The following is a 21,093-nucleotide window of genomic DNA, read 5'->3' as shown; positions in this document are numbered from 1 at the left end:
GTGTGTTTGTGAAGTTGTATACCGGTGTGTAAGGCTGTTGGGGAGTCGAAATACGCTTAAAATCTGATTTACCCTGAATAAATACACCTGGTGCTAATGAATATTAAAAAAAAAAAACGTATCGTGATAGTGCGTTTTAATTTTTGAAATAGTTAATGACTGGTATTATGCAAAAAAAAATGTGATAAACTTGGGCTCCTTAAAACCCTTGCGGGCTCCCTAAAAAAGTGCTTGAGGAGCCCGGCTGGCTCCCTAAGAAAAAAGTTAAGGTCAGGCCCTGATTTACATGTAGATCCCCATCTGTGAAAATTGCAGTATCCATGGTGACTGCCTAGGTACATTTTACATTAATGGTTCTTGAATTGTCCTTGGTTTGAGGTTAAAGATATACAAGACTGTGCCTCCTGACCTTGTTACAATTGTGACAGCTTGAAAACAATAAATTAGTTATAACAATAACTTAAGGGGTCAATAAAGTTCTCCATTTTTGAATCAGTTCATCAACTAAAGACAATTATATGTTTTCTTAGTTTACTTAGAATTTGCCTCATTACTGGTTAAGGATTGGTCGTATGAATATACACGGTTTTCCTTTTTTTCTGAACTTTTCAAAGGCTTATGTTGAGCATTATGAAATGCATGTTGCAAATATTGCTTAAAAAAAAAACAGGCCATGTTCATAGGAGTTACATACAGGTATTTGCTGACCTTTTCATCAGCGAGAGAGAGAGGGAGGATAGCGACAAGGACACATGATGACAGTTAGTGATGAAAAAAAAAGAGAGTGAGAGAGAGAGAAAGAAAAGAGAACAAGCTCATCTCCCAGGCTTTGAATTTAGTGTCCTTTTAAAATTGCACAATATTGATGATTAATGTACAGTATACTGAAATGTGTTTTTGAATGACGTTTCATTCATGCTTCATCAGAAACTTATTTGTTGACAAAAGCCAATCTCAGACAACCCTAATTGTATTTGTGTGATTGACATGAAGGCCAAACAAAAAATGAGAAAGATGCAACAGGTTCTTTATTTTACTTTTTCTTTCTCTTCACCTATCTCTTTATCTTTTGTACATATAAATAATGAAAGACGAGGCTGCTATATTTTGCTCTGTCACTGTAGCCAACTGTAAAATGATGATGATTTACATTTGATTGAAAGTCAAATAATGTACCAAATTATATTCAAGACATTCCACTACTTTTAGCCTTATATGATCAGCTTTTAGTCTCCAAATTAGAAAAAAATTAGTACTTAAAAAAAAATTTAGTTTTAGAATTTATGTATATAAGAAATAATGACAGATTGATAAAGAATGCCCTTACAATTTACGATTTAAATTTGTTTATGGTAACCACTTGTTTTTTAAGCTTTAAGGGTTTTACCTATTTGTGGATTTTTGTGAATATTGTCGTTTATATATTTGTATATTAACTTTTACCATAGAATGAAAGATGTGTGAAATGTGTCTCAGAGTGAGAATGCAGAGACCCTTTTATTTGATTTTGGAGGTACTATCTGCTGGAAAGTACACTGTGTTACAGAGTGTGATCACAGTGTGTTCACGTAGTGGACTACGGGAAAATAATATTCACACTGTTAAAATGCTCAAATTCAACAGTGTGATGATATATTCACACTGTGGGCACCTCAACATTGCGACTGTTCCCAGCGTGTTCACGTGATCCACTATGTCGATATGTGATCCACACTGTTGAAATGCTCAAATTCAACAGTGTGAATGTGATTTAACATTGTGTTCCACACTGTGAACACACTGTGGCACACACTGTGGGACACTGTGTTCTCTTCCAGTACAGGGATATGTTAGTGTGCAGTCCCACTGAGAAAAAAGGTCCAGACATATAGCTTATGTTATTTCAAATGGCATGTCAGTGGTCGGTTAACTCGGTTTATTTGGTGTGACTATTGCATAATGCAGATTACCAATTGAGGAAGGGTGACACGACATCTGCTCTGGCGACAGTTGCTCCGGGCTTAATTTCGTCTAAGATGTAGGGTTAGGGTTGCAATAGGGTTTTATGTTAAGCTATTTTTCAAGAAATCGCATTTTGCATCAAATAAGAAAGTTTCAAGAAGTAAAAATATTTTATTTAAAGTTTGGCATGATGTTAGGAATACCAAAATCATATTTTTACTTTGCGGCAAGCCCTGTGGTTGGAGTAAAGTCCAAATTGGCGTCCAGTCGCAGCCGTCATTACGATTTAGATTTGAATTTGGTTTTAATCATTCAGGGAGGCTTGATCTGGACTGAATTTCGATTCCAGTAGTCCTACCACTATTCTGAACTCTGATCCGTAAGATTTTATAAGTTGGAATATCCATATCAAATATTATAACAATTTCTTTGAAATTCGGATTGCAACGAATCACATAGCGTGAGCCGGGCTAAAGTATTAAACCCAGGGTTGAAGTTGGTCATTCCATTAGTGTGTAGAATTTAGAGCAGAGCAGTTGTCGCTGGAGCAAATGTCATGGAACCAGCAGATTACCAATCAGAAAGATGCTCAAAGACCAGCGCAATTAGAAGCTGAAGTCACTACCTGGGATGAACAAGAGGGGTTTCAGAGGAGCGCAGAATGCCTCATTTGAATGCCGAATTATAGTTACCATAGAGGCATTCACAAGGCTGAGGAGGATTCGCGAATGCTGCGGTTTTTCGAAGAGATATGGCTTCTTTTACGTACCCCATCAATCACTCGTGCGTAGCCAAATTGGCCAACAGAGCAGAAAATAGCACGTTTTTTCTGCGGGAGTGGTTAAAATGTCACCGTAAGCTTCGCCCCCATGATTACGTTTTGGAGGTTAAAGCATTCACATGGCTATTTCGCTCAATCATTCTTGAATATCGTCACTGGAAAACACCTTGATACCATCATTTGAATTGTGCATTTCAAATTTCGCTATTTTGTATTCACATGCTCAAACTTCGTCATTGGAATGATCATTCGAATGACGCAAAAAAATGCAAGCGTGTGAAATTCCTCTAAGAGTTGTTAATTGTAGGATCTTAGTGGAGAACCACAAAATGTGGTAACTTGTCCTAAATGGGAAGAACATAAAAGCAACATCTGCGTGCCGGCTACCAGAATACAGAGTATACAGAATCGATACTTGAATGTGATCATGACATTTGAATGTACCGGATGAGTCAGAAAACTAATACAAATATATGGCATGAACACAGAACCATCATATAGGTTCTGGAAAAAAAAGATTCTCCTATTTTTTAATACCATTATTGTTGGTGAATATAAATGCTTGAATAAGCAGGAGGTTTTTCTTTACTGTGATGTAAAATTTGATTTGTGTCACATTGAGGCATGGATGCAGTGGATAAATCCAGGATTTCATGTCATGATCCTACACAAGTTGCAGTAAACTCCATTGCCAAATATCTTTTCAACCAAATCAAAATGAGAATTACTTTTTAAAATTTCTTATTAAACAATTATGTCATTATTTGAAAAAGTATTTTATAAGCTTTCCTGCCACTCTTATAAGATTATTACTTCTTTGACACCTGGATTAATTCATTGCAGTCATGCTTTACTTTGATACAAATCAAATTTTGCATCCCAGCAAAGAAAACCTCCTGTTTATTCAAGCATGTACATTAACATGTGTCTATCCAAGCATGTACATACACCACTAGCTGTTGTATTATACTTGCATTGTGTCGAGAGACATTAATAACCAAATAAAAAATATATCACCCACTTTGGAAATATGACCATTGCTGTGTTGCATGCCATCAGAATGAACCCCTACATCAACTTGTTAATCATATCTCAGTTATGAACGCCCCGTTTGAATGCTTTATAAAATATATAGCCATAATTTGCCAGGATATGATAAATGACCGGCTGCTTGTTGACAGGAAATGAGAATTTCTTTTTTCATTTCCAATCTCAAAAGTTGTTTAGCTGAAGATCATTAATTGCAGTGCTGTCATGCTGAAAAGTGCAATCACTCTCATTACATGAAAGAGTGTGACTATGAATTTCCATCTCGTAGAGAGAAAGAGAAAATTACATTGAGATAGAAATATTAGATTTTAAGTTGTAAATACAGAGTCAAACCTATCTAGACTTCGCTCAACCCTGAATCCTAACAAATGAGCGATAAATGCACTCATGAGTGATTTGTTTGTTGAGATCGTTCAATATTATTATTCATAAAAAAGACATGCAGTCTATGAGTTGGTGTATTCCACCTCGTTTACAGAAGTCTCAGCTGAGCTTTGCAAATGTTAGATATCTTTTCTTGTTTTTGGAGCGCAAGATTTTGGGTAGTCAGAGAGTGTGATGAGGTGCCCCTCTCAATATCGAGATTAATATGGTCCATGCACAATGTGCTGCATAGCCATAAGCAAGAATGTCAGTAAACATTTTCCCTTAAACACACTTTTGATATCTTGACATCATGGATTATGTCATAACAGGTGAAATACAGTATGCAGACTTCTCAATAAGCTACATGTAGTTCGTAGTTCCACTATGCGCATGATCAGAGGAAGGTCATTGGTACTAAAGTGACATGGTGGTTTAAAATTTAATGAGATAAGCACCAACTTTGAATATTAATATATTCTTTTGCATTGTGTTTCATTTATATCCACAAAAAACAACAATGCGTCCACGGACGACTGGTATTTCACAGTTTGCCATGTACATTTTACAACATGCTATAAAATGCATTCAAAGCAGAAATGTAACAATACCTCCATAGAGTGTTCATTGGTGTACTATTCTAGTCACCTGGTCTATTCAATTTCTTCATACTGCTATGTAAGGCATGCTTATGTAATATCTTGCTTATAAATCTGCCTATCATAATGAAAGAAATGAAAGGTCATTTGACCAAAATCGTCCATGAAGTAAACTGGTCTATAGTAGGCCACCTCACTTCTAAAAGAACCATATTCCATCACTTGATACTACATGCTATTGAATTAACATGAATTGTGATTTGTTAAGCTAAATGTTGTTGTAATGTAGTATTTGGTTTTTGTGTTGTGATTTTTTAATGAAAATTCACAATAAAAGAAAATAAATGAATATTCATTATTTATTTGTTCGTTCATTTGTTAATTCATTAATTCTTTCATTCATTTGTTCATTCTTTCTTTCAATCAGGAACAATCTTGGTGCAAAATTTTTCAATTTTGATTGAAATGCAGCAATTTCAATCTGCTCAGTATTCTTATCATTTTGTGTTCAATTTTAAAATGGCATGATACCAAAAAACCTTCCAAATAGTGATACTACATACTCAGTTTTTGTGTACTTTGTATGATATGCACTTCCAAAAGACTTGGATATTTCAGCATTTTTCATCGCACAATCAGGTTATTTATAAGTATTATGAAATACTTTTAATGCTTATACTTTAATAAACCACATTGTTAACATGTCTTTACAGCTGTCTATGAATTATCTAGATAATTAAGATGTTATTTAGTCTGAATTTTAGACTACTGATTTGACATTGACAGCAGTAGACACCAATAATATTACTTTTGCTAGATATCAGATGGAAGTGACAGTAAGGTTAATTTCTCTTCTGTCATTGTCTGTTCTTCTTTGTACATCTACTTTTCATTTCTAAATACCATCCCTGAGATCTCCATCTACGATTTTACCTCCCTCTGTTCTATTGTCACATCCGCTGCTCTACAAGTCATATTCTGCAAAAGCAGTTTTTTTTTATTGTTATAAGAAATCAGCTCTTTCTGAACGGTGAACAAAAAAACCCTGGAGCCCTGTTGCATCGACAGAGCAATATTTTTTTTCTTTCGAATTTAGCAATATTCTCATTAGATTCTCTCATTTTACTTTTCTTCACACAACTCTCCATATTATTTTCTTTCTTTCTCTGTCTGCCCTCCTCTCTCTCTCTGTCTTCATCCCCATCCCTGTCTCTATCTCAATCTCTCTCTTTCTCTTTCCCTCTTTCACCACCTATCTATTTTATCTATCTATCTATCTATCTATCTATCTCCACTCATCCATCCATCCATCCATCCACCCACACGTCCGTCCATCCATCCAACCATCCATCCATTTATCTACCTACATGTATCTATCATTTCATCTCTTTGTATAATTATGATCTTGATGAAGTTGCTTTATTTTTTCATTTACCTAAGTTTGACATGAGAACAAGGATAGTAGTGTTAGGCCAACATTCAATGTATATTTAAATATCAATGTTAATAATAATGAATGGACATGAATGTCAGTAGTTCAGTATTTTATGGAAAAAAAAAGAATTCGGAACATTGAAACATTTAAAAGCTGTGTGATTCAAAGTTTTTTTTACTATTTTAATACATAATTCTTAAACTTCCTAAATCTTATTCCTTCCTTGGTCACATTTTATTAAATATACCAAGTACTGTATTTGCTATCCAATGGTATAAAGCATGGTGCAATCCTTGATTTTGATTGGCTGTTGAGTATTTTTACCATGGTAGTTACAATTGGAAGGCAAAGTTATCATATATTTTTTTATGCTGCAAAGCCCAGGTTGGCTTTTTAATATTATCCCTACCCCTCCCTCTCTTTTTAAAAAAGCCAGCAGGAATCCATATATTGTTTTCAACCTGTGTCATCTGATCTACTCCCTTATCTATGGCCAATGATCAATCCCATATTTATATTTTCCATTTATTTTTGTCTCTCTGACTCTCTTGACTGCATGAGAATATATATTACTCATTCTTTGTCCATACCCACCATGTTTTCAGCATCTACACGGCATTGCTTGGTACAGACCTAACCTTGAGTTAGCCAGTCGAGTATCAAGCCGTTTGTTGGTGCCAGCGACGATGGTTTGTCCCGAACGTATCCATGGCAACGACGCACGCCATTGCTTCGCTCTCCATCGGGAGAAGAATGAGAGCGATCAAGCCAGCTATTTGTATTATAGTTTCATTAGGCACGTTGGGAAAAGGAGTTATTACATTAAGTTTGCCAGGCTTTTCACTACCATTGTTCATCGGCTAGTGATAATCAATATGGGCATAATTAATGTGGGTCTATTACACTGTACACACCCATTCCTATCGCTTTTCATTCTATACACTTTCATTTCGTATCAAGTTATCTGAAATATTTATGAAAATTCAGAGTGAAATGGTTCATCATTTTGAGATGAATTTCGTTTCATATTGATTCATGATGAAGGAAGTTTGTAGTTTTTCATGAGTGTATCACTATCACTATAATTAATAAGCTTTAAAATTTTGACAAGAATTCTATTTCATATCTAAGTCTGGCATACCATAAAATAAATCAATGTTTTATATTAATCTGGAGATAAAATGCTCACAAATATTGATAATAATAATAATACCAACATGCTTATGTAGGGACAGTGATTTTCCGTTTCAGAAAATCTCAAATTCCGTTTCAGCATGTCTGAAAACGGAAATTCCGTTTCCCCATAGACTTTGTGTACATGAAAAAGTGACAATTCCGTTTACATAGAAAACCAATATGCAATGAGTAGCGCGATGTCAAAATGCTAGCGCTGGTCAAAATTTGCATCCACCAATGTACTAACATCGCTTTAAAATCCATTTTAATCGAAGAGATTCGAGCTCAAAAACTATTTAGAGAAACATAATCAACATTAGTACATCCTCACCTTTCATATTATTAGCATTATTTTATGGTTACATGGGATTTTATTGCTGATTTGGGGACTTTTCGGACACCGTTTTGAGCAGTTGACGACTTCCGCCTAGTCGCCATTTTGGATTTGTTGAATCACCGTGATCATTGTATTATGACCGAACGCAGAGGGCAGCAACACACGGCCATATTCTGCCTTATATGCGGACGTCAGTGTAAACTAATTTAGATACGATCGAGTGATCGAGGGGCTCGAGTGTAGAACTTTACGATGTGTTGATTGTCATGATTGCTGTTGCAAAGTGAGATCGTGTTTTTTTCAGTTGATATTCGTATTTTGTTTAGGATTTGGGATTAATTTCTGTTTATATTTTGTGCATTTTGAGAAAAAACAAGTTTTCTGTGATTTTCCGTTTGAAAAGCCACTTTTCTGTTTCAAAAGGCCGATTCCGTGAATTCCGTCCGTTTTCCGTGATCGCGGAAAATCACTGTCCCCACTTATATAGCGCATCTCACTGCCAAATGCGTCCCTATGCGCTTAATTGGATATTATTACCCTGGCTTTAGCCCTGCAGCCTTTTACAGCGCGGTGGCATTTCAAGGAATAAATTCCGGCCAGGTACACATTTACCTCACCTGGGTCGAGTGCAGCACAATGTGGATAAATTTCTTGCCGAAGGAAATTACGCAATGGCTATTGATGTATTTATCAGCGTTCCACCTTTTTTTTAAAGAATATAAAGTTTGATATTTTGACAAGAATGATATTTTACCTATCCATTACTATTAAAAAAGTCACAACTGTACCCCAGTACAGTGACACAGATTTGAGAAATGACCACAGTGACACAGATTTGAGAAATGATCACAAATAGTTATTAGGACAAGTCCACCCCAACAAAAAATTCATTTTAATTACAAGAGAAAAATCCCACAAACATGACACTGAAAATTTCATCAAAATCGGATGTAAATTAAGAAAGTTATGACATTCTAAAGTTTCGCTTAATTTCACAAAACATTTATATGCACATCCTGGTCGTTATGCAAATGAGGGGACTGATGACATCACTCACTATTTCTTTTGTATTTTATTATATGAAATCTGAAATATTCAAATTTTCTCCTCATCGTCCTGAGAAACAAAGTTTTATTCCTCCCTGAACATGTGGCATTACCATTGTTATAACATTTCATGGTTCAGTTAAGTTGGTCCTTGATGTCAAATTGGTAAAAATTGAAATATTGTATGATTCAAACAATAAAAAACAAAAGAAATAGCGAGTGATGGACATCATCGACTCTTTCATTTGTATGTCACTGAGTTGTTCATATAACTGTTTTGTGAAAAATAAGCGAAACTTTAAAATGTCATAACTTTCTTATTCTACATTCGATTTTGATCAAATTTTCAGCATTATGCTTGTTTGATTTATCTCTATTTATTCAAATCAACTATTTTTTGGGGTGGACTTGACCTTTAAGTGTGACTAAAAGTCATGTTAAGTGCAGATGCACACCTGATATTTTGGACACAATCTTATATAATTTATATGCATTTGGACGTGTCCTCTTAGCATGATTTGACCAATGTGTTGATGCATTTTAATATCACACGCAATTGGGAATTTAAGTGTGACTCTGGGTCACGGTCACACTTTAAATCTTTGGGAAATATCCCCCCTGGTTACCTTGAAGGTCAAGTCCACCCCAGATAAATGTTGATTCGAATCAATAGAGAAAACAACAGACAAGCACAATGATGAAAATTTCATCAAAATTGGATGTAAAATAAGAAAGTTATGACATTTTAAAGTTTAGCTTATTTTTCTCAAAACAGTTCTATGCAAATGAGAGAGTTGATGTCCATCACTTACTATTTCTTTTGTTTTTTATTGTTTGAATTATACAATTTTTCAATTTTTACAGAATTGACAACAAAAAACTTGACTGAACCACATAATGTTAAACGATGTTAATTCCACGTGTTCAGGGAGGAATAAAACTTGATTTCACATGACAAGGGGGGTGGGGGGGGGGGATCAGAATATTTCATATTTCATATAATAGAATACAAAAGAAATAGTGAGTGGATGATGTCATCAGTCTCCTCATTTGCGTACCGACCAGGATGTGAATATAACTGTTGTGTGAAAATAAGCGAAATTTAAAAATGTCATAACTTTCTTATACATCTGATTTTGGTGAAATTTTCAGTGTTATGCTTGTTGGATTTTTCTCTTTTTATTCATATCAACTTTTTGTTGGGGTGGACTTGTCCTTTAAATGTCACATTATTTATTCATATTCATTATGTTTGTACTATTATAGATTTGTATATAGATATTAGAAATGGTGCTATTGATTTCTATACTTCATACGACAAAAATAATAATTGGAAGAAAAATAAATGTTGAATTGAGTTGAATTGAAAAGTGATTGTGGAAAGAAATGAAAGGGATAGTAGGCATGTATATGTCAATCAAAACAATTTTAACTTAACAAAATTGAAACTATTAAAGATGTAGATAAAAATGCTAATGTTTTGCTACATTGAATCTCATTTGACTGGCCGCCAACCATCAAGTTCCCAAGTAATTTTTGACTGACATCTTTGATTGGAGAAGGAGCTTTGGGGACTGACAGATATTTTCCTTACAGAGAATACATGTTTCACTATTAGTACTTTACTTGGAAAGGACCATTTTGATTATTTTGGATTTGTGGATCATTTTCACAGTTTGGTGGTCAGCATTGCTGATCAGAATCATTTTGGTTTAGTGGTTCATCTGGATGTAACCTTGTAATCAAAGGGCCATGTGTTCAAGTCCCACGTTAGTGCTAGTGTGCTTTAGCAAATTACCAGTTGGCACTTGCCACTCTCTACCCGGGTGTGGAGTGGGTACATGGTAGGATGTGAGTGAAAGTGTTGTTTGTTGGCTATAAAGCAGATAGATTGTCTCATTTCATTGGCAGACATGCCAACCGTTCCCTTTTTGGAGTACATGTATTTGTTCCTCTTAGTTGCCATGAATATGCTAATACTTTTTTGTATGATTTGTTACTTTTTTAAAAATTTCCGATCATGAAGTATACATATAGGCCTACACAGCGCGCGACACTAGCGCCGGTGCGATGGTCCCAAACCAGTAAAAATCACTGTCAAGCTAGTAACTTGTTGCATGAAAAGAACAAGTAAATTCTTGCCTACGAGCACATGTTTAAAATGGTGAATTATCAAGTTTTCAAGTAGAGTCATTTCACATGTTTTTATTCACCGATCTCACTACAACAGGCTGGCGGTTTTTACGTTGAGACAACGTGTTAATAATACTCTTTTTTGTCAAAAAATATTTTTTTTTCCTTCTAAGAATACTTTTTTTGTTGTTGTAGATAGTTGGCAGGTCTGCATTGGAGACTGAGACGCATATTGTCAATGGACTCTTAAAACCATACCTCAAAGATAAAAACATTGGAGATGGCTCAGAAAAAAGCATTTTTGTATAGAGTTATGACAAAAGTGGTAGCCTTCTTTTGCCTGGAAACGATTTAATGTACAAGCATTAGGAGACAGCATGGCCATGATTCTAGAATACAGCCTACTCTGAGTTGTCCTCCATAAAAAAAAAAATAGATACAAGGTTTTAACTGTCGACCAAGGATTTGCCTTCAGTGGTCTGGAAAACTGTGTATTTATTTTTTTATTTATTTATTCATTCATTCATTCATTCATTCATTCATTCATTCATTCATTCATTTATTTATTTATTTATTTTATTGCCTTGAAAAATAATCCCTTTCAGCAGCTTTAAAGCTATCCCAGGATATATTCGAGAAATCCAGTAACTACTTTGAAAACAGTCATCAATACAGTATTCAGAATACAAATCAGAAAGCAAAAGTATTGTAGTACAATCAGCCAGTTTTCCTGATCTAAAGTACTCATTGATAGAATACCCCCCCCCCTCCGGGAGTGGACATTGTGCATACACTATATGCAGTCAATCCAGAATGAGATGACTGGTGATGACTAGTGTGTAGAGTTGTCATTCCGGTGAGACAATATTGTTAATTGAAATTTTAAAGAACTGACTTGTTACCCACCCTCACTTTCCCCCCTTTTCCTTATTCTTACCATTTTATTAATGCAATTTTGATATAAAATAATTGTAGGCTATATATGTGTTGAGGTTAATGATTAAGGCTTTTAATTTAATGAGAAACTGAGTAATTAAGGTTTTAAATTAATTGGAGGAAAGCTTTCATAAAAAAGGGAGGTATACTGGAGTATTAAAGGACATACATGAATGAACCAGCAGCCCTAATAGCCTCATTTCAAGTAAACAATTACTCATATCTGGCAAGTTTCATTAACCATAATGCAACATTCTGAGTAGAGTAGTCTTGTATTATAGTGGGGGCGTCGTGGTCATAGTGGTCACGACTCTCATCTTACAATCTGAGGGACGTGGGTTCGATTCCCAGCCATGGCGTGTTTTCCTTCAGCAAGGAATTTACCCACATTGTGCTGCACTCAACCCAGGTGAGGTGATTAGGTACCCGGTAGGAAGAAATTTCTCTAAATGCTTCAGAGCGCCTATATGGCGGCTCTGCTACAGCCGGGGTAATGATATTATGATAGAATTTCTAATTTCTAACATGTTTCACTAAGTACTCAATACATATTGCAATAGTTTAATATGTTCCCAATATAACAACAAGTATGTTTAAAGATTGGAGCCGTTGATATAGATATTCAACAAGCAAACAAGTGGGCAGAAAGTCACAAGCCTGCCTAAAAATTGTGAGATTTGTGGCATGTGATAGCCTGATCCACCCCTATCCTTATTTTATCAGAATTGTAGCATTCCCGGACTGATTGACTTTAATGGATCAAATAGTTGTCCAGTATTTTGAAATCTAGCTCTTGTATTCCAATGTACATAATTGGACACACACACATGGCTCGTGTGTATGTTTCTTAAGCTAGTAGTATTTACACAGTTTGCTCCCATCATCAATAGCCTGTTATTCCATTACTCTAATGACAAGCCTTATACTACGATGCTTTCAACAGCCCCCTTTTTTTGGAATCATCTCTCTTCTTTCTGTCCATGCTATGCTCTCTCTACTCGCTAATCAATGCATAAAACCTATACCACCTCCATCCCTCCCCATTTCTGCTTCACACACACACACACAGATCCCTGTGTGTGGGCCTAGGTACGGTTTCTATGGGTGTGTGTGTGTGTGCTAATGCCCGTCAGTGGTTCTGTATGGTGCCGTGTGCCTTGGTGAATGAACATACGCAGAATTTGCAGGCATCCATATTGACGAAGCTGATTTGAATTGCTAATCAGCCCTCTCCCTCCACCCGTACAAGTAGCATCTATTAACGGCCTCATTTGTTATTCCAGGTGCCCCCGGTCTGCCGCGATCCGATTGGTCGACGGAGCCTTGCATAAATAACCGCCTCTAATCCATCACTCGTCAGTTTGTCACCGCTCTCCGGCTGGATTTACAGCCTCGTCCAACGCGCAAGGGAGGAGGTGGAGGAGAGAAAAAAAACTGCAAAAGGAGACCTGTATGCACAACAACCTCACACGCTATTCCTGGTCGGCATTCGCGCCAACGCAGCATCGTCGTAGAAACTGAACGCAAGGAAGATGGCTGAAGCGATGAACATTGGAGAAAAACTGCAGCAGATGGCGGATAATGAAGGTAAGACGGCTTACGGGTGCCGCTAAATTCCTCTTATCGTCCTACACGCATCACCAATGTCTTTTCACTCCTAACTACCTGTTAGATTCTTACAGGGAATGCATAGGTAAAGCACAAGTATGATTTTGCATAGTCACTGCACCACTAGGTTGATATCTAATGCTGATAGTACATTGTTATTTTAGAGAAAAGTATTGTAAGATATTGTTCTTATTCAGACTTTTGGGTTCCTTTGCACTATTAAACACTAAATTTAACCCTTTTTATGTCTTTCTGTCTTCACTGCTCTCCGTCTCTATGTCTGTATTTTGATATTTAGATGGGTATATGAATAGAAAGGAATAGTTTAAATGCAGCAATGGTGCTGTAGCTGACATGAAAATAATATTGTCTCTCTTACGCTACACGAGGAACGCTACTCTACGGGTAGAAGCCAGATATTCTGAGACCCGTCTGTGCAGTTTGCGTCCCCAATGTTTGCACCAAGCACGGCTGATCTCCATTCCTTCACCGACTAAACATGGTGTCTGCTCAATCCAATTTCATCCGAGAGTCGAGCGCATTTTTTGCAGTTTGATTTTGCCCCGAGGCAAATTCACATGAGTAACCGGACACCACCTCGCATTTGTTTTCAAATTGCAAACTTGGTGGAGAAAAATAGCGTAGTTTGTATGCGTTTGTCTCCAGTCAATGTGGGATTGTATTCAGTTTCCAATGGAAGGATTTGCATGATTGACTTCTTTGGCTGTTTGCATTATTAAAACCATCGCAGCATTTTCATCATTATAGTTTTTTGCATACTCTCATTGAATGGATTTTAAAGCACTTTTGATCTGTTCTATCGGCTTGTTCTTGTTGTGTTACAATTTTATCTTCCATGAATGATTTTATTTTTTTGCATTTGAAAGGATTTCTTTTCATTCTAAATATTGCCAGTTTATTGAATTCTAATGATGTGGTTCGACCATGTAGACAAATAACATTTTTATAATTTTTAAAAAGTCTATTTTTATCAGAACTTTATTTGTATTCACTTCTGGTTTATAAACACACAAAAAAGAGCTTATCTCACTTTTCATTCACAGTGGTAAAGATTTTTCCTGCATCATGGTTTATAATCTAAATTTATTTAACAATAATAATAAATACTGGTATCAACTGATTTGTAGATAATGTAGTATGATGCTGAATATTCTTATGAAATCAAAACGGCCGCAACAGTAAAAGATTTATTCTCATTTCTCGACTTTATATAAAAGACTATTTTGATAAGCTAGGCTGTTTTCTGTTTTTTTTTTTGTAAAATGCTTTACACTATTTGCTCTTTGGTGAACTAATTGAAAATAATGAATATGTGTCCATGTGTATTGTGGAGATACAGAATATTTCTTTTGGCTTTAAAAACATTTTCCATGAAATCCTTTGATCCTCCTAAACTCTTTAAAATGTGTCCATTTTCCATAACCACCATTCTTTGGGGACCCTTGTCTTTGTTTTTTCTTCTAAATTCATATAGTGCTCCGCTTTTACTAAATAGAAAATGAAATTCACTCTGCTTTATTATATCATAATGTTTACCCTTATTCACTCACTATCTAAGGAACAAGTTTCTTCTATTTTACCATACATCTTCACTATTAAAACCTTGAGAAATACATTTTAGCTAAATTTACCTTCTCAGGAGTCACAGAAAATGGTGGGCCTCAAAATTCATTCACGTCTCATTTGTTCACTAATGGCTTTTTAATCAATTGCAATAGTTGATCATGCAAACCAATCTTACTAACGGTGGGGCCGTGTTAGCTCAACAAATTTACACTAAATTAGCAGCCTTGCTTTTATTTGTTAATGTTGCACTCTTTTGTTTTATAGAAGGGCAAATTAAGACAAATCAATCAAATCAAATAGTGTGTACTCATTTTCCTCTGATTGCATTTAATTTGTATTTATTCACATTATTTCTCATTCATGATAAATTAGAAGCAAGCTACAAGTAAAGGTGCCAGTGTCATGCATGTGTTAATGCTTTGTTTATGAAAACTGATGATTCATCAAATACAACACATATTAATTGGCATGCTTTATGTTCTACAGTGTATTCATATGATTCAATATGTAATAATCAAACTACTAATTTCAACAACAGTCCAACAAAATATGTACATGTGATGTACACCTACCGAGTCCCAGCTTCATGAATACTCAGAATCTTTAAAATTTTGTTGCCATGGTAATTACAATAGAAACAGTTATTTTGAATGGCTGCAGAGCCCTGTTACCATGGTTATTACCATAATCATGAACCTGTTATCATGGAAGTTCAATCATAATCCTTGTTGACATGGGGGTCATAGCTTGTTTTCTTTTTCTTATTCATATTTTGGTGAATGTACCTGTACTTACATTTATTTTTTTATTAATGATTCAATGTTCACGATATTTCCTCTTCCAAAATTCTCCTTTTCTCCCTCCTCCTTATCTCACACTTACAAACACTCTTTTTCTCTCTGTCATTATCTCTCTATAATATTTATATCTTTGTCTTCATTGCTCTCTCTCTCTCTCTCTTTCTATCTCACACATACCCTCACATGACATTCTTCAATTAAAAATGACTATTTTGGTTCTTTCTTTTGTTATTTTTTGAATTAGTTTTAATAGAAGTATTTATGATATCAATTCTCATACAAAACAATTAACGTATTTATCTTGAACAGTCTACTTAGATTTATAAATAGAATATAGTTTTTAATTATTTTTTGTTGGTCTTTGTAATATTAGATTCTTAAAACTATAAAAAAGATTAAAGGAACATGAATCTTACTTGACTCTTATTTTCCATGCATGTCTTAAACTATACTGCTAAATAATTACATGTAATTGGAATGTCATGATTTTTGAAATGTTTTAAAAATTGTCAGGCAAATTTTTTGTTATAATTCTCTTATTCTATTTTCTCCTTAAAATAGTTTTGGCAGGAAAGTTGAAACCAAAATACCAGTAAGAAATCAAAACGTCAGTGGCACCCTTCAAAAATAATTCCTTGTATTTTTGCATGTCTTTTCCTCTTTACTTTAACTTCAAATCTTTCTCATTCTATGGTCTCATTATTTAATCAGTTCTTGAACTCATTCCATTAAACATACAATATTATGCCCATACTTGTGACAGCCTGTGCCCTGCAATGTTTTTCATCAGAATATTTCATGCGATCAAGATTTGAGACTCCCTAAAGCAAGAAATGCGATTTTTTTTTCTTCGCTCGGTTGGAATAAAAGCTTTGTGCTCCATCATTTCTCTGGGATTCTAGAGAGATCTAGGGTATCATATCTGGAAAAAGCTTCATATACCACAAAAGGTCACATTGTAAATTTATGCAAAATTCTATGTCCCGATCCATTAGAGGTAATGACGAATTCTGAATGCCTATCAATCTATACTCCTAATACTTCTGTCAGCCTGCTCTGCAGAAAGGGAGATGACAGGAAAAAGAGATGGAGAAGAGATGGGATATGGGGAGATTATAAGACAGGCAGAAAGAAAGACGAAATGGAAAGATGGAGAAGGGGGATGGAGAGGAAAGGAGGGAGGAAAAGAGAGAGGAGGAAGAAGGGAAGGTGAGAGAGAGCGAGGAAGAGAGACAGAGAATCTTAGAGGCAGTCAGATAGAGATGGAGAGGAAAAGACATGGATGGATAGACTTAAATAGAGAGACAGACAGAAACATAGATGCAGAGACAGATGACCTGGAGAGAGACAAACAGAGACAAATAAACAAGAGACAGATGGAAACAGACACAGATAGATTTAGAGAGAGCCAGAGAAAGATAGACTGAGAGAGACAGCTAAGGACAATAGACCTTGAGAGAGAGAGAGACAGACTGGGGCACGGAGGCTGAGATGGAGCCAGATTCACTGACGACAGATAGAGACAAAGAAACAGATGGAGCTAGAGAGAGACAGAAAGAGACACAGAAGCAAGAGACAGATTAAATATCTAAAGACAGATGGAGACATAAAGACAGAGACAGACAGACCTATATAGAGACAGACAGAGAGGCAGAGAAAGATAGACCGAGAGAGACAGCTAAGGACAATAGAACTTGAGAGAGAGAGACAGACAGACCTGAGCACAGAGGCTGAAACGGAGACAGATTGACAGAAAACAGATAGAGACATGGAAACAGACAGAAACGGATGGAGCTAGAGAGAGACAGAAAGAGACACAGAAGCAAGAGACAGATCAGATATAGACAGATGGAGACATAAAGACAGAGACAGATAGACCTAGAGGTAGACAGTCCGAGAGGCAGAGATAGACTGCGAGAGACAGATTAGGACATAGAGATTGAGACAAACAGATAGACCTAGAGAGAGAGACAGGGACACAGAGGCTTAGACAGAGACATATAGACTTAGAGAGGGACAGACTGTGACATAGAAACATTCAGAGACAGAGAGACTGTAGAAAGAGGAAGGGCAAGGGGGAGGTAGAAAGAGATAGGGAGCTGAGAGCGATGGGGGAGAAGTGATGAGAACAAGTGGTTTAAGAGAATTGGGAAAAGATGGAAATGAGAAGCATGAAAGAAAAAGAAAGAAAAAGAAGAAAAGCTTAAACATTACAAAATCTGCAAAATGGTAACCAAAGGAATTAGTGTCCGGCAAAGATCATATCGGACCCAATTCAGAGGGGAAGTTAGTTCATTGTAGACATTGTTACTAAATTCAAGTAAAGTCAATCAAGCGAAAGTGACATTTAAAAAAAAGATCTTTTACAAAAAGTTATTACAAGTAGCTTCTCCACTTGTTTCATCTTTTGTGATTTATGTAAACTGCCATTTCCCTTATAAAATTATGTCACGTTTACCTGTGCACTGCACATGGAATGAGACCTCTGCATGCATGCTGAGAACTTAGAGTCTATCTTTTCGTCATGAGCCATAGAAAATGGCCATTTGATAGACACAACATAAGAGAGGTGCTTGCAATTTAAATATTTTGTTAAGAAACAGAAAGAAATAGAGTATTCTTTTTAGCAAAGTTGGTCTTGTATACTGTGTGTCTTAATGAGGTCGTTCCCGAACAATATTTATTTCGTTATGCTTTTTTATTCTGCCATTCTCCTTCAAAGGATTGTTGTTGTTATTCTTTTATATGATTGTCTCTAATTATGGATCACTTGTAACTATCGTGATTGATTTGGGATTGATTATATTCACTAATAAAAACATAAATATACAAAAAAAAGGTAACATCACAAAATTGATATAAAAATTTATGTCATTGTTATCCTTTTTGGGTAGGCTCTTTGTGTTTTTCTCATATTTTTTTCTATTATTTTCCATTTTGACATCATAATTGACTTCCCATTTATTGTATACCTTTCTGTGGAGAGGTGAATTGTGCAGTGGGGTTCTAGTCATTGACTTGTGTGCTGTAGACTTATCTTGATACATAATACATTTTGATTAAAGAAATCAAAATATATTATGAAGTTTGGTAATATTATGATGGCCATGTGATCAGAAAATTGGATTGTTTGGAGGCGTTCTGCCTCCTTCCTTCATTGGCAACATATAGATCTATTATTGATAAATATTCTGTCATTCTATCGGGCAAACTAAAAATGCTGTTTAACATTTTTAGGAAATTGATTAAAGGGATGGTCCGGGCTGAGAATATTTATATTTTAATACATAGAATAGAATTCACTGAGCAAAATGCCGAAATTTTCATCAAAATCGGATAACAAATAATAAAGTTATTGAAGTTTAAAGTTTAGCAATATTTTGTTAAAACAGTCGTCATGAACATTCATTAGGTGGGCTGATGACGTCACATCCCCACTTTCCTTTTTCGTATGTTATTACATAAAATCATATTTTTTTCATTATTTCATACTTGTGTGAATAATATGTCTCCCCTATAATAAAATAAGTTGCAGCAATAAATATCTAATGCACTATTAAAATCAGTTGTCAATCCAATTTTTCTAGTTCTTGGAGGAAAAAATTTGAAAAAACCTAATTTCATATAATAAAATAAAAAAGAACAAGTGGGGATGTGACATCATCAGCCCACCTAATGAATATTCATGACGACTGTTTTCACAAAATAATGATAAACTTTAAAATTCAATAACTTTGTTATTTGTTATCCGATTTTGATGAAATTTTCGGCATTTTGCTCAGTGAATTCTACTCTATTTATTGAGCTATAAATACTTTCAGCCCGGACCATCCCTTTAAGCAAATTTTAAACAACTTTATGACAGGCTTTAACAGCATGCAAATCTTTGGTTGCACATATGTTTCCAAATTGACGCTTTCAAAGACAGTATAAAATAAAATGTATAACATGCTATGACAAATTCAGTAAGTACTGCATTATGCCTTATAACTTGTAGTACAATAAATTATATGGTAGGCAACTCAGTCCCATATATATTGCCCTCCCAACTTGCCCATCATTTTCCCTTCAGTCTCTGTCTCTTTCCCTCATTTATTCATTTTGTTCTCATTCTCTCCATTTAAAGTTATGTTACATCCCTCCCCCCTCTCTCTACGGTCGTTGTCAACCATCGTTAGCCTTGATGAGTTATGACCTTTTCAAGAGTCTAGTACTGGTTCATGCTAGGTCTGCGCTACTCAAACCAAAATGGCAATAAGCACGGCTACTTATTACTTATTCCATTCAAAAATGGGCTGCTCACTTTGTAATGCCGGTATATGACTGGGGCGGTATCAAATTTATGTGTAAACTATATATATCGCACATCATAACTGTGAGGTTTTTTCTTCAATCAACCCTCCTTCACCTACACTGTGTATATTCAGTAGTATGGGAGTATAAAGAGGTTAAAATGTCTCTTATACTCTGCTTGATTATGATGTTCAGTATCTTTCATCAAAGCCTGTATTCTATTAAACCACACAAAGTATCGGTTGGGGAACCTATTGTCGTTTTCCTATATGTATGCACATGTAATATGCAATGATTTGTCACCGTGTTTAAGAGACAAAGAAACAAATTTTTAGATAAACACATGTAAAGTTCAGCTTCTGCTTTGTAACTATTTTGGAATGCTAAAAATATTCCATGCTTAATGCAATCTTAGATATGATTCTGTAGTACAATTTCTAAGAAATCAAGTAAAACTGAACGGAGATGAAAAATTTGTGACATGAAAGACAGTGAACAATCTAGTTAAATACATGTAATTTAAAGAATATTTTTAATTGTATTTGGACACTTTGTGGAAAATCTTTAATAAAGATGATAAAAAAAGCTTGTTATCAGTCTTGTTCTCACATCCAGGCACTTTGGAATAAACAGGTAGAAGATTTGCATTTTAAATGCATTTACAAAAAATTGTGACAACAACCGACATAAAGACTTAGTAAGCTGACTAGAATAATTGGCAGCACAATGGATTTTTCGTCAGATCATAAATCATATTTTACTATCATTGCCTATAACAGCATTAGTTACCATAGTTTATATTCCAAAGGTATATCTTGGGTTTTCAGAACCTCAGGCAATCAAATAATGAAAAAAAAAAATCTTTGTTAATGTTACCTGAATAATGTATTCTGGAGGGGGGGGGGGGCTTCAAGTCATAAAAACAGATTTATCAGGCTTTGAGAAAGTATAGTGGGAATTATACATGAGGCTGGTCTGGGGAAAATAGTTATATAGTCAGTCCAACTG

General features: G+C 35.3%; 1 protein-coding gene across 1 annotated transcript; it reads left to right on the top strand.

Moving 5' to 3' along the window:
• Positions 1–13,329: 13,329 nt before the first annotated feature.
• Positions 13,330–17,219, top strand: LOC129261774 (octapeptide-repeat protein T2-like). Its single transcript, XM_064099340.1, has 2 exons — positions 13,330–13,384; positions 16,843–17,219. Exons 1-2 carry the CDS (start codon positions 13,330–13,332, stop codon positions 17,217–17,219), a joined length of 432 nt encoding a protein of 143 aa, XP_063955410.1.
• The last annotated feature ends 3,874 nt before the right edge of the window (positions 17,220–21,093 follow it).

The sequence above is a fragment of the Lytechinus pictus genome, chromosome 5, assembly GCF_037042905.1.
Source record: "Lytechinus pictus isolate F3 Inbred chromosome 5, Lp3.0, whole genome shotgun sequence".
Lineage (NCBI taxonomy): Eukaryota > Metazoa > Echinodermata > Echinoidea > Temnopleuroida > Toxopneustidae > Lytechinus > Lytechinus pictus.
Note: the sequence above shows the minus strand (reverse complement) of the source record. Positions and strands in the feature narration are given on the sequence as shown.